At 31.1% G+C, this 14,535-nt stretch overlaps 1 protein-coding gene across 1 annotated transcript; it reads right to left on the reverse strand.

The window, feature by feature from the left end:
* Positions 1–5,094: 5,094 nt before the first annotated feature.
* On the reverse strand, positions 5,095–13,007 carry LOC115889509 (ATP-dependent RNA helicase DHX33). The gene is made up of 8 exons (XM_030909528.1): positions 12,356–13,007; positions 12,055–12,300; positions 11,810–11,994; positions 11,483–11,752; positions 9,633–10,033; positions 9,316–9,581; positions 6,042–6,170; positions 5,095–5,982 (listed from the first exon to the last, which is right to left on the reverse strand). The coding sequence occupies exons 1-8, from the start codon at positions 12,809–12,811 to the stop codon at positions 5,779–5,781; spliced, it is 2,157 nt and encodes a 718-aa protein (XP_030765388.1). The 5' UTR covers positions 12,812–13,007; the 3' UTR covers positions 5,095–5,778.
* Between the last annotated feature and the right edge of the window lie 1,528 nt (positions 13,008–14,535).

A 14,535-nucleotide genomic window follows, 5' to 3' on the forward strand; every position in this document is an offset into this window, starting at 1 on the left:
CTTCGGGTTAAAAAAAAACTACTGCTAAATCTTCTTAAAAAAGCTCGTCAAAAAAATTACTCCAAAATGTCAAATCTTCCCCTTAAGTTGGTAAGGGACACACTCGCAGGGCTATTCTCCGCCACATATGATGTACAAAAAAACTTTTCAAAGAAGACGAGAACCACCCTGGGACTTCACCAGTGGTTGAAATGGAAGTCATGGAAGTGTCGAAAAATCCCGAATAAAATGTTAAAATTCTGCCAGAGATTATCTTCTGACGACAAAAAGTAAATACACACCAAACTGTGCTCGAAATAAGGAAACTTCAGGAAAGTTATTAATAACATTTAAAGAAAAATTTAAATAATAATATAAATGGCAACCCTGCGCCACCACATCGTACGGCATTCACGGTACTACCAAAATTGCAGCGGTACCGACTAGGGATGGGCATTATTTGCTTAAATTCTGCTAGAGATGTAGCGCAAAAATAAGAAATTATTTTAGGCTGCTACAACGATAGTAATAATCATAATGTTTATTTAAATATACCTTAGGTATAACTTTTGTACAACAATAAGTGAATAAGTTAACATACGTATTTCTAAATAAAAAAAAATTGTAGTACATGTACATGTGTTTTTCATAACACTAATAACTTTTCATAACAGTAATAATAATAATATTATAATTCCATTACATAAATAATTATATATAATAAAATTCTACAGTATGTCCCCGGATTGACTTTACAAGAGGAAAAACTTTTTTATTATTGACATTTTGAGAAAAATGTATTCTTCATAAAAAAATTTGCTTGTTCTAAAATGGTTAATCCCGCGGCATTTATACTTATCCAAATTTCCATACCGTTTTAGAGAAAATTAAAAAAAACTTGAAAATATTGTTAAATTTTTTTGAAGTCCTAAAAATCAAAAGGCGTTTCTATGGTAATATAATTTCGATTTTATTCTTTGATAGATGTTATTAATAAATGTGTGTTTTATTTATGTAAATTTATATGCATGGGAAATGTCATTGATCGTCATTTCCCATTCAACTGGACGCCGTTTTTTTTCGATCATAGGGAGTACCTAAGTTTTGTTTTATGTTGATTTATTTTGTAATGTTTTATTTTTTATGTTCCTTTATTATTATTTTTTCTTATGTGGGATAAGTAAAATTTTTGTTTTTATATATTAAATGACTTGATATACCTACATAAGGCTATATTATGTTTTTTAGTGTTTTTTTTTTATTTTAATATAAGGGCCCCTAAAAAATCTTGCGGGGGGCCTCACATTTGAAGTTACGCTACTGGTTAATATACCGTATGATTGAAAAAAACGGCGTCAGCGATGGCTATGAAATGAAGATAGCTGTCATTTAATATGTAAATTTATATGGGAAATGTTATCGATTGTCATTTCCCAGCCAACTGGCTCTTTTCTTTCGATCATACGGTATTACATATGGGTATTTCAACAGTAATTTTTTATCAAAGCCACCCAATGACTTTTATCTGGTATTTTACCGTTGAAAGAGCGGATCCTTTACGAAGAAACGGATCTGTTTACGAACTTTTGAAGCCAATTGTTTTTTCCCAGAAAACACGCACCGACATCTCAGTGTGTGGGCTTTACTCATATATTTGAATTCTGTAATAAAACTTTATGTATATTCAGGAAAAATCTTAAATAAAACTCAATTTATTTTTTAAAACATAATTTATTTTACAAAAAAATAAACCAATTTTTCTCAGATGAGATTTATAAAACGCTGTTAAAAGAAATACTAAACAAGAAAAGGGCAGACATAATAATTAGAGCATACTTTAAACTATACATTTATATACAATTATACTTATCACTTATTTTTTCATTTAAATAGTAATGCTTAATAGAAAATTTAAAGAAATATGTACAATTATTGAAGTTGGAAGAAATTAAAAAAATAATATGATTAAAATAGAAAAATCAGTCAAAAACAATAACTGTCACACTCCTAAATTCAATGAGGATCATTCAATATAAAAATAACTTATACAAGGTGTTCCGATATTCCGTGGACATGGAACTAATATGTATTTTCGGAATCAAAATAAGTTCATTGGAAACATTTACCTCTATACAAAAGTGCTTCGTTTGTCCGTTAGAAGACACGAAATTTTAAAAAAATAAATACATTTTTAAAGATATTTTAAGAACCGTTATTCCAATTTGAATATTTTCCAACTCCATCGTGACAAGAAATATTATTTGTAAGTCAGCTTTGGAAATGTTTTTTTTTCTCAAAAAGTATGCGAGTTTTTTTCCAACAGAGAAAAAAATGTAGCAAATACTAGAAGGACCATTTTACGAAAAAAATCGGTTGTCGGTAGAGTTGGAGATATTTATTTAAAATTTATGTAGGGATGGAGATAGTTTTCACCCTTCCCGTTCATTCTCATGCTTTATGTGAAAGTCAAATGTGAAAGCGCTTAGCAAAACATAGGCACCCCAAATCGGAATAACGGTTCTTAAAATAGCTTAGAATGTGTTTATTTTATTAAAGTTTGATGCCCTCTAACGGCCTAGTGGTAAATTGTGCCCAATGTACTTATTTTGATTTCAAAAATATGTAGTTCTGTCCACGGAATATTGAGAAACCCTGTATATCTCAAAAATACAAAACAACTTCTGTACCCTAGAAGCAACCTATGTTAAGTCCAAAATTGCCATATTTGAGTTATACTCAACCTGGCCACTGGTCACTTTATTTCCGTGGTCTGTACTTTAATGCATAAGACAGAGATATAAATATACAGGGTGGCGCACCTCATTCACCTCGGTCGATTATACGAAAATGGAAAGATGTAGAAACAAAATATTTTATGGGTATATGTGGGGAGACAATGTGCACAATTAAAAATTATTTTGAAATATACAGGGTGTTTCGGAACTAAGATCCATATCAAAGTTATATTTTTTCTTACGGAACACTCGGTATTTATTTCATTTTTGGATTCTTATGTATTATATTATGATTCATATGTTTAAAATCTTTGGTTTTTGAGATATTTAAAGATATTTAAATTTGCATGCTACAATAGAATACATGCTACGATAGATTATTAACACCCTGTACATTACTTTTCAGAGTTAATTCTTGTGCTGAGTTTAAAGGTAGAGAAATAAACTTTACAGAAAAATATTATTGCTTCCTTAAATGTATACAGGGGTATCAAAAATTACTGGTTTATTTTAAATATATATTTTACATAAAACTTCGTTATTTCAAATGCAACACTATGTATTTTTTTAAATAAGTTGAAGCAGATTTAAATGCTCTTTTAAACTATATTAGGGTTTCCTATACCTATCTGGCTCAGATTTTGAATAAAAAGCGATTTTTCAATAAAATTGTAATGAAGATGGCTAGTGTCGCCATCGTAAGTTTCTAGTGACAGTTAGTAGCTATTTTCAAAATCGAAATTAGTTTATGGACTTGTTTAAATTTGTACCAGTTTACTTTTATTTAATTTACCAACAATAGTTTAATAAATAATATTTATTAAATATGTGTTTATTATTCTATCAAGAAAAACGATGAAGTAGTTCTTTGAATTATTTTACGATAACTTGTAGATATAGTAAACGCCACGAATGTTTGGGAGTGATTCATCGGTCGCTACCATGTGAACCAATCTGTTCAAGGTCACATAAAACTTAATTCCAGTGTCGTGTGGTGTTTCAAGTCATATAATAATCAATATATAGTCTGTTGTAATTTGTTGTTTTAACTGTCAAAGTCTTGTCAAAACATATATTTGGTTATAAATATAAACTGGAATGCCCCATTGGTCGCACTGCAAGCACACCAATGGACTGACGCACAAAAACGAATCAATCAAAGAAACGCGATATAGTATATCGTCTTTGTCAATCACGCTAACATTTTAGAATAAGTAGGAAGAGCGCAGGCAGATGATTAGACCGGGCCTTTAAAAACCTACGTCTGCGGTACAAATTTACGTTTTTAATGTAAAAATGATAGCGCGCGTGTCGATTCTAACTTCATCAAGCGATGAATCACTCCCAAACATTCGTGGCGTTTACTTTATATGGATTTTTTATAAAAGAGCCAATTACGGCAAATTCATTTTCTTCACTTCCAACGACAGGTTTCTGCCTAATAGGTTTTTTATAAACCACACTACCAGCTCTGCGAAATAGGACAAGTAGTTTAAAAAAAACGCGCTTATCAGGAAGATTCCTATTTGGATATCTTTGAGCAAAAGCCCTTGAGACCAAGAAGCAATTTTCCTCACAAAAGTCACAAAAATTCCTCACAAAAATCACTAGTAACATATATATTCGTTCCTCCAGCAGATACTGCTTTATTTTTCTTGATAAAATAATTAATACTTACTTATTAAACTATTGTAGACTATTGTAAACTAATTTAAGTAAACTCTTATAATTAAATATATAAGTAAACTGTAATAATGTCCATAAACTAATGTCGACTTTGAAAATAGTTACTAACTGTCACTAGAAAATTGCCATGGCGACACCAGCCATCTTGATTGCGATTTTATTTAAAAATCGCTTTTTATTCAAAATCTGATGGGTATAGGAAACCCTAATATTGTTTGAAAGAGCATTTTAATCTGCTTCAATTTATTTAAAAAAATACAGGGTGTTGCATTTGAAATAACGAAGTTTTTCTATAAAATATGTCCTTAAAATAGATCAGAAACTTTTGATAGCCCTGTATAAATTTAAGGAACCAATACCATTTTTCAATAAAGTTTATTTCTCTACCTCAGCATAAGAATTAATTCTGAAAAGTAATGTACAGGGTGTTAATAGTCTATTCTATTGTAGCATCCCAAATTTAAATATCTTTAAATATCTCAAAAACTAAAGTTTTTAAACACCCTTATAATAAATGCCTTTTTTTGGGCCCAAGAATCCAAAAATGAAATAAAATACCGGGTGTTCCATAAGAAAAAATATAATTTTGGTATGGATCTTAGTTCTGAAACACCCTGTATATTTCAAAATAATTTTAAATTGTGCACATTGTCTCCCCACATATACCCATAAAATATTTTATTTCTATGTCTTTCCGTTTTCTTATAATCAACCGAGGCGAATGAGGTGCGCCACCCGTTATACAACCAGATGACAGACAAAAACACAAAATAAAAAGCGGTATACAGTTTTGCCGGTTCGTACAAGAAATAAAAGGATAAACGAAGATAATACTGTCTAAGACATTCAATAATACTCACTTCCGTTAGACAGTTGTTTAAGAATATATTACAGCTGTATTAAAATGAGTAACTAATTGTGAAAAATAAAGTTCCAACACTAGATGCAACATTTTTCGTAAACACCTACTTGTGCGGTTTGAAATTTTAATGCAAAATCCGGCAATACCCGCATAAAAAAAATGTATCCTCTTTAATACTAATAATTTGATTTTTCATTTAAGCTGTCTACATCACTGTTTATATGTTAAAATCCAGACCACGCAGTTTCAATGACCAGATCGGTATACATCAAGACACTTAACTTTTTATGCTCTATCCTGGCCTCTTTCTCATTTTGTGCTATATGTAGGAATAAATTACTCTGTTCCAAATCAAATTAAGTCCAATGCTGGCTCTGAGCTAAACAAAACTTGAAATTCGTTTTTCTCAAAACTATGTTCAAATAACGCCTGGCAACTAAGTTTGCTTCTGGAGTACAAAATTGGAACATAATAACGGCAATCAGATTCATTCTGGCACATTTCCAAAGTTTCACATCAACTACTGTCTCTTTGGAATTTGATATTGTGATTTTTCACATAGTCTGGAGCAACTTCGTTCAGCCAATCACTATTTATAGTAGTTAAACCTCTTAAATAACACTTGGTCGTTTGAACTACCTCAGTAAATATAACACAATGTGGTTGCTGTCCGTGAATGTTTGAGCTTGGATGAATTTGTGTCACTTGTCGTTTGTCCAACTGAAATGAAAATGTTTATTAACATTGTGCACAGTATTAGGTACTAACTAAAATCATACTGTAATATATTGTCTGTCTCTATGCAATTCAGCTACATTCATAAATAAACCACTTAGCAAACATTTTCTCAATTGGTCCATCTGACTGCCACAAGAAGATCCTCTTATATCGCATTGTTTACAAATTTCCTAAAAAATATATTACCATATTAATTTATTGGTTCTTTTAATCAATTATTGCATTCGAGTAGCATATCCTTCAGATAAAAATAAGTAAAAAAGTTTGTATAAATATACAGTATGTCCCCGGTTTGTCTTTACAAGAAGAAAAACTTTATTATTGACATTTTGAGAAAAATGCATTCTTCACTATTCTTCATTCAAATGTTTGCTTGTTCACTAATTGGTTAATCCCTTTCCTACTTTTCAAAATTTGAACAAAATATGAAATAAACTCCCAAAAATGAGAACGCGTTTCTATGGTAATATAATTTCGTTCTTATTCTTTAATAGGTTAATAGATTGTTATTGATTTCTAGCTAGGTATATTCTTTGGTTATTGATAGAATCATAGATAAATGCAACAAGTTTAGATTGGAAAGCCCGTAAAAAATTTACGTCGCGAAATTATTTTGGGTCGCGACCGTTATACGCGATCTGGCGCTGCTATAGCGGTTGCTAAGAACAACGGCAAACAAAAACAGAAATAATTTTCTCTTGTCAAAAGCTTTGTTCGGGTTCTTGTCATTACCGATTCTGAACCGTCCTAGAACTCTGCAGCGCATGCGCAAATGAAATAATTTATCCATATTTCCTTCTGCGCATGCGTATCACAGTTCTAGGACGGTTCAGAATCGGTAATAAGAAAAACCCAAACAAAACTAAAGTCAGAATCTTCAAAAATCATAATAATCTTTCAAAATCCAAACCGCTCTCATTAAAGAAATTCCGAAAAGTGTTTATAGCGTCCATTTTTAAAGTAATAATTGCTATCTTGTGAGTTTAATTCAAGTTTTATTTACTCCAACCGGTGATAATAGTGAAAAAGTGGCATTAAAACCTTAAAAAGTTGTGCTGTGAACTGTGAACTGCAAAAATCATCGTGGATCGTGGCATAACGTCGGTTTCCAATGTTTCATAGGTATTTCATACATGCGTCCTCATATAAAATAAAGTTTCTTGTATGCAACACACTGTCTTTTATTTATAAAATTAAACGAAAATAATAATAAATTTGAATAAGCAATATTTGGCGATATAATTCCGGAAAAAGCCGAACCGCTCCGAAATTTTCAAAAGTTTTGGGTCGCGACCGTTGCAAGGATAGCGCCAAATAGTGTTTACATTGTCCTTATGGGCACTTTCCAATCTAAACTTGTTTCATTTATCTATGGATAGAATTTTTATTAACGTCATATTTTTTGCTGTTTTAAAATGTTGAAGCACAAAATTTATTTAGTTCGATGCTATGGATAGGGTGATAATATTTATCGAAAAATGTGATGCTTTAATAGTCTAAGAGCTAGCAACGTTTTCGAGAAATTATTTTAAGACGTCTCTTTGATATATCTTTTACTATGCTCTCTGGAACAGCATGCGGCCCGTCTGGCTGCTACAGACGTGTAGACGGTATCAGCGAGTTCAAACTACAGTTTTGTGACTCTTGTGAGTTTTGTGTTATTATTTATCAGCTCTCAGAAAATGTCTGATATGCGTACTTATTTCAATAAGGAGTTTATGAGGAGTTTCGTTGAAATATATCGATCGTTGCCGTACCTATGGAAGATAAAATCGAAACATTCTTCCTATAGAAACAGAAAAAATATTCACACAAGAAAATGGGTTTTTCTTTAACAATAAGTAATACAAAAACAATAGCTTTTTTCGTTTTCCTGTTATTACCGATTCTGAACCGTCCTAGAATTGTGATGCGTATGCGCAGAAGGAAATATGAAGACATTATTTCATTTGCGCATGCGCTGGAGAGTTCTAGGACGATTCAGAATCGATAATAACAGGAAAACGAACAGACCTAATAATTCGTCACTTGACATTTCCACGAACGGAACCACAAATTCAGAATAAAAATAATGATGAATGTACGCTCTTACTTGCATCGTGTGGACACCGCACAGTTTGCGCAAGTTACCTTCTAGTTTGCGCAAACTATACCGTACAGGCAAGTCGCTACCGTATAGCCGCCGCTTTAGATAGTTTCAGAGATATTAAATAATAAGTAAATAAAAAATTATATGTTTTTCAACCTTTTTTAAAAAAATTATTATAAATACAAGAAATGTCCTGAAACCAAAACTACACTAGGTATTTACTATAGTTCGTTGGTACTTACTTCGGTATAAATGTAATTTTAAATCAGAGTATTCAAAATTTTAGGCCAAAATTTCAAAAATATAAAATAAGTTTTTTTTAAATGAAACACATATCGAATTAAAAAATTAATTTTTTTGTATTAGTTTATTATTATATTAATTTATTGGTTCTTTTAATCAATTATTGCATTCGAGTAGCATATCCTTCAGATAAAAATAAGTAAAAAGTTTGTATAAATATACAGTATGTCCCCGGATTGTCTTTACAAGAGGAAAAACTTTATTATTGACATTTTGAGAAAAATGCATTCTTCACTATTCTTCATTAAAATGTTTGCTTGTTCACTAATTGGTTAATCCCTTTCCTACTTTTTAATATTTGAACAAAATTTGAAATAAACTCCCAAAAATGAGAACACGTTTCTATGCTAATATAATTTCGTTTTTATTCTAGGTTAATAGATTGTTATTGATAGAATTTCTATTAACGTCATATTTTTTGCTGTTTGAAAATGTTAAAGCACAAAATTTATTTAGTTCAATGCTATGGATAGGGTGATAATATTTATCGAAAAATGTGATGCTTTAATAGTCTAAGAGCTAGCAACGTTTTCGAGAAAGTATTTTAAGACGTCTCTTTGATATATCTTTTACTATGCTCTCTGGAACAGCATGTGGCCCGTCTGGCTGCCGATACCCGTTGCCTTCACTACTGCGCATCGGAAGAAGATCCTATATTTTTTATTAATTTAGTCCTATAAATTCTAGTATTGAATATAAATCGAACATGTCTCCATAGCGCAGTGCGTAGAGTTTCCGACCACGAACCGATGATTCAGAGTTCGAATCCGGGTCAGGGCAAAGACTTTTTTATTTTATTTTCGATTATATTCTGATAGTAATATTTGTTTTTTTTTAATTACCAGATACGTCTACGTCTTTTACAAAACCGATATACCAGTTTTGGTACCGATACCTAACGCAAAATATAAAATTTCACTTACTTGTAACTGTGATCTAACTTCTCGAACATATAAGATATTTCTCATATGAATAAAATGTTCATGGCACCAAACTTTCCTATTATTCTGGCCAATATTTTCAAATTCTCTATAAGCATTTAGTAATGTAAGATGGTCACCATAACCAGAATGAAATTTTTGTCTAGCATTTTGAGCCTCTTCCCTCTTAGATGGAGGATTCAAAAATATTGATTCACTCGAAAGAAGTGAAACAACTGACAAAGCCTCCTCTAAACAGCCAAATTTTTCTGTAATAAGAACTTTATAAAAACAGTTATAATTCAAATTAAGCCACAAACCTGCTGAAAGAAGAATTTTACTAAAACGTGGATCTAATGGAAATTTCGCCATTTTTCTTCCTAGATTAGTTAAAACTTTTGAATTTATGTCATCTATAGCACCAAGAAGCTGAAGCTGCTCAAACGCAGCTTCAATAGTATCATTTGGTGGTTTATCCAAAAAATCAAAATGTAGCATATGAATACCGAGAGCCAAAAGCTGTAAAGCTACAGAATTTAAGTTGGCTCTTTGAATTTCTGGAATGCTATTTTTCTTCATAAGTTCAAATTGTGATTTGGTATAAATTCTATAACAGAGACCCTCCGATTCTCTACCAGCCCTTCCTGTTCGTTGCCATGCTTGTTCTTGTGAAATTCTTTGCACTTTTAATATTTCCATGCCGGTTGATGGATGAAAAGTCCTAAAATGTAATAAATCTTAAGTATTATTAAAAGCATTTAAGAATATTCAAAAATATACAGGATCCTGCAACAGTGCGTAGGGCATCTGTAGCTCTATAATAAAAAACTTAGGAATTTTGTTTTAAGTGCAAATTTGGTGCAAACCTGCTAGGATGTACAGGGTGTCCCACTAAGAATCGCTCTCGGCTGTATCTCGGAAAGTATTAGTCGTAGGGCTTGCGGAAAAAAATATTTATAACTAAGGTGACAATGAGAAATTGATGGACATTATTTTTAATTTTGTAGGACGGCCGCTAGAGGGCGCAACTGCTATGGAAAAAAAGAAAATGGAATTTTTTCAAAGTTTTGTCTAGATAAGGTGTACCCTAATTAATAGCTTCACAATATTCAGTAAATTTTGGATCTTTTTTGCTAGAACCATTTTCACCTATCTGCTAAAGTAAAGTGGTGGGGGAAGGTTAGATCTGTTTTTGTTTAAATATTAATAACTCCAGATTAGGTAAACGGAATCCAACAAAGGGGGCTCGTTTAAAAAAACGTTTCTTACTCTATATTATCCCGTATAAACAATAATAATAAGCTTTTGAATGTGGACGCTAGGGGGCGCTGTCTTACAATTTAACAAACATTGCGCGTTTTTTCAAAAAAACTTTCGAAAATATAAAAAAAGTTTTTTTTTAAATGGAACATATGGCGAATTAAAAAATTAACTTTTTGTATTTAAAGTACTTTAAAATGTTTAACGGTTTCGCAGATATTCGCGGTATTATATTACATATTATTGCTTTTTCTACAGTAAATTTGTATCAAAGCCACATTAATAATACCGCGAATATCTGCAAACCCGTTTCAAATTTTGAAATACTTTAAGTACAAAAATGTTAATTTTTTGAATTCTCCCTCACTTTTTAATTCTCACAAAAAATAATACACAGCGTGATCCATTTAAAAAAGAAGAAAAATTATTTTATATTTTAGAAAGTTTCACATAGAATTTTGAACACCCTATATGATTTAAAATAACAACATTTATAGCAAAGTAAGTACTGACCAAGTATAGTAAATACCTAGTATAGTTTAGATTTCAGGACATTTCTTGTATTTTTAATATATTTTTTAAAGGCTAAAAATATTTTTTTTTGTTTATTTATTATCTTTGAAACTATCAAAACATTTAATAATATCTTGGAAATAGGTAAAGCGATCAGAAAGGAAACCAAAAATGCTATAAAAAAAATAATAATAAGGTATTCCATTTGATACAAATCATCCCAGTCCACCAACACTTTTTTGAACCACCCTGTAGAAGTTAAAATATTTTCCTGAAATAGGCACTAGTACATACCTTAGGTATGCACTTGAACAAAAATTGTAAGTTCTTTTTTATAAGACCTACAGATGTCAGATGCTCTGTTGCAGGACCCTATGGATAAATTTCAACTTAATACCTTGATTTAACCATACCACCATCTATTACATATTTAATACCACTAATTGTCACACTAGTTTCGGCTATATTTGTACTAATAACCACTTTTCGAGTTCCAACAGGAGCAGGTTGAAACACTGCCATCTGCTGCATACTTGGTTGAGCAGCGTACAAAGCGCACACTTTTACAGGCGGTCCTTCAACTTCAGGATCTTTTGAGAGCATTCGAATCTGATGAGCGCAGCTTTCAATTTCCTCTTGACCAGTTAAAAAAATCAAAACATCGTGGCTAAAAATCATGAATGTTATTGAAAACAAAACAGAATACAAAAAATAGAAAATTTACTCAGGTGGTGCCTCTCTATGAATTTTAAAAAACGTTGAAACACAAGCAGTTTGATAGTTATCATGAGGTTTTACTGTATAAAACATTTGTACTGGATATGTTCTTCCTTCAATATAAACCACTTGGCAATTATTAAAGTATTTTGATAGATGGTCAACGTCCATTGTAGCAGACATAAGAATAATCTAAAAATATTCAAAAGTTCCATGAATAATACAGTAATTTAATTTAATCTTATTCTATACCTTTAGAGGAGGTAAATGTCTCTCAACCCTAACTCTCTGTGCATTCTTAACAATACCAAACAATACATCAGTATGTATGGTTCTTTCATGAGCCTCGTCTAATATAACTACTGAATAATCCAAAAGCAACCGATCTGTAATAGCTTCACGAAGAAGCATACCATCTGTTAAGAATTTTATCCTTGTCTTTTTTGATGTAACATCTTCAAAGCGTACAGAATATCCTACATAATCACCAATAGACATCTGAAAATACACTCAATTAAAATTAGTTTTAAAATGCATTGAAATTTAAAATTACCCCATTTCCATACTCTTGAGCCACCCTCATGGCAACACTTATCGCAGCCACCCGCCTAGGCTGTGTTACAGCTATTTTCCCATTTTCCATTAGCCTAGCTGAGTTAATATACTGTGGTACTTGAGTGGTTTTACCACTACCAGTTTCAGCTAATATAATTAAAGTGCTGTGCTGTTTCATCAATTCAATTAACTTGTTTCTCTTATCAAATATAGGTAAATTTCTCCTTTGTTCTTGCAAATTAACTTTAGGTTTTAATGAATGTCCATTAACATTCGAAAATGTGATTGCTTTCTTGGCTGTTCCGTTTACTCCATTTTCATTTAATTTTATTCTCTTTGCTGGCGGGGAACCGCCATATTTAGTACGGAATAAAATTGGGGTGGGTTTTAGTTTTAAAGAAATTTTCGAGGAGTCCAATTTCCCGTTTAAATTGTATTTTGAATTTGGATCCATACCGACTTTAAGGTTATACACGTGATTTCTTTAAATAAATTGAAGTACGACGCGACACAAAATCACAACAGACTAAACGACTTGATAACACTTTTTCCTAATATAAAATATTACACATCACTCCCATAAACTACATTATATAAAATTATATATAAATATTCCAGTTAAAATTAAATGGCAACAAAACAAACGTCATACACATAAATTGTTTTGACTTTTTGACTATAGACTTTTGACGTGCTTCAAAATTCAAAATCGAATGTCATATGTCATCTTGTTATTTATTTTATCTACGATACATTGGAACTACAAAATCGTATTCTCATCAGGGATGGGCATCATTAGGAACTTAATTAAAAATTATACCGTATGATCGAATAAAAACGGCGTCAGCGATGGCTATGAAATGAAGATCGCTGTCATTTTGTATGTAAAATTAAATGGGGAACTGTGATGGGGAATGATTGAACAACAATGAATGACATTGATGTTCATTTTCAAGCCAACTGGACTCCGTTTTTTTTCGATCATACGGTATATGATATAAACACATATATAGACATATAATTGTTTTTAAAGTTTTGGTCGTTTTGAGGAATTTAACCCAGAATTAACCAAAACATTTCAGAGTGATTTTCCTGTCCTAGTATCCTACTCTAGTGAGTATAGTATACCAGAGGTAACAACAGAACAAGTCGACGAATTCCAAACCATATAATAGGATATAACTAGGATATAATTTAGGTTTTTTTGTCAATATATACCGAATGATCGAAAAAACGGCGTCCAGTTGCCTGGGAAATGACGATTGAGAACGTTTCCCATAAAATGACAGCGATCTTCATTTCATAGTCATCGCTGACGCTATTTTTTTCAATCATAGTACGCGGTATATTATTTATATTATTATCAGATTATTATTTTAATATTTCGCACAACACGTGAAACGTGAACGCTTATTATGTATTTTCATAGTCAATAAAATTAAATAGAAATAAAACTCTAGATTCCTATAATTAATCTAATTGCTCTAGATTATTATGCTACGTTTCAAAAGTGCTTTATTAAAAATTCGGGAAATTAAAACGGATGTGTCCAAGTTTTTTCTTTTTTTTTTATTTTTAAATACTGTAAACTGTAGCTCCATGTCATGTTCATAATAGTTTTTTTTTAACATTCCATCAGAACTACGGAGGCCTTAAAAGGCCTTTTAGCCTCCGTAATTAAAATTGTAGAATCAGCTTCAGCAACATTTACAGTTACCTTGTTTAATTCTGCTTATACATATATTGCATTAATTTTTCTGCTACCTTAAGATTTCTCTATTCTTACACCTAATTTATGTGATTTTCTTTTTTCTTAGCATAATATGATTTGGTTTGGTTGCAGTAATAAATAAGTTTTACTGTAATTTGGTGCAAATTACAGTAAATTAAGAAAAAAATATAAGTAATGTATATTCTACGACACAAATCATCTCCCTTCTAACGAGAAAAAGATAAAACATAAAGCTTATTTTAATCTTATCAACACACTCTTCGAAAAATTGCATTAATCCACTAACTTGATATTTTTAAGAAATTATGATACAAACGATACAAACATTATAATCAAAGTATATTATATTAGTAACATTATAGGTAAAATGTTACCTCAATATCTCCCATTGACGTGTATTGTTTAATAAGACTAGTCATGGTAGTATTTCAAAACATATCAATACA

This window comes from Sitophilus oryzae, unplaced genomic scaffold (genome assembly GCF_002938485.1).
Source record: "Sitophilus oryzae breed Bouriz unplaced genomic scaffold, Soryzae_2.0 scaffold_815_pilon_pilon, whole genome shotgun sequence".
Taxonomy (NCBI): Eukaryota; Metazoa; Arthropoda; class Insecta; order Coleoptera; family Curculionidae; genus Sitophilus; species Sitophilus oryzae.

What these genes read in the sequence shown, in the direction of transcription:
- LOC115889509 (XM_030909528.1), bottom strand. Translation starts at nt 12,811, where the DNA reads ATGGATCCAAATTCAAAATACAATTTAAACGGGAAATTGGACTCCTCG. An exon ending in CTCAAGAGTATGGAAATGGG is followed by an intron (nt 12,301 to 12,355) that starts GTAATTTTAAAT and finishes GTGTATTTTCAG; the next exon opens with ATGTCTATTGGTGATTATGT. An exon ending in TAAAATTCTTCTTTCAGCAG is followed by an intron (nt 9,582 to 9,632) that starts GTTTGTGGCTTA and finishes TTCTTATTACAG; the next exon opens with AAAAATTTGGCTGTTTAGAG.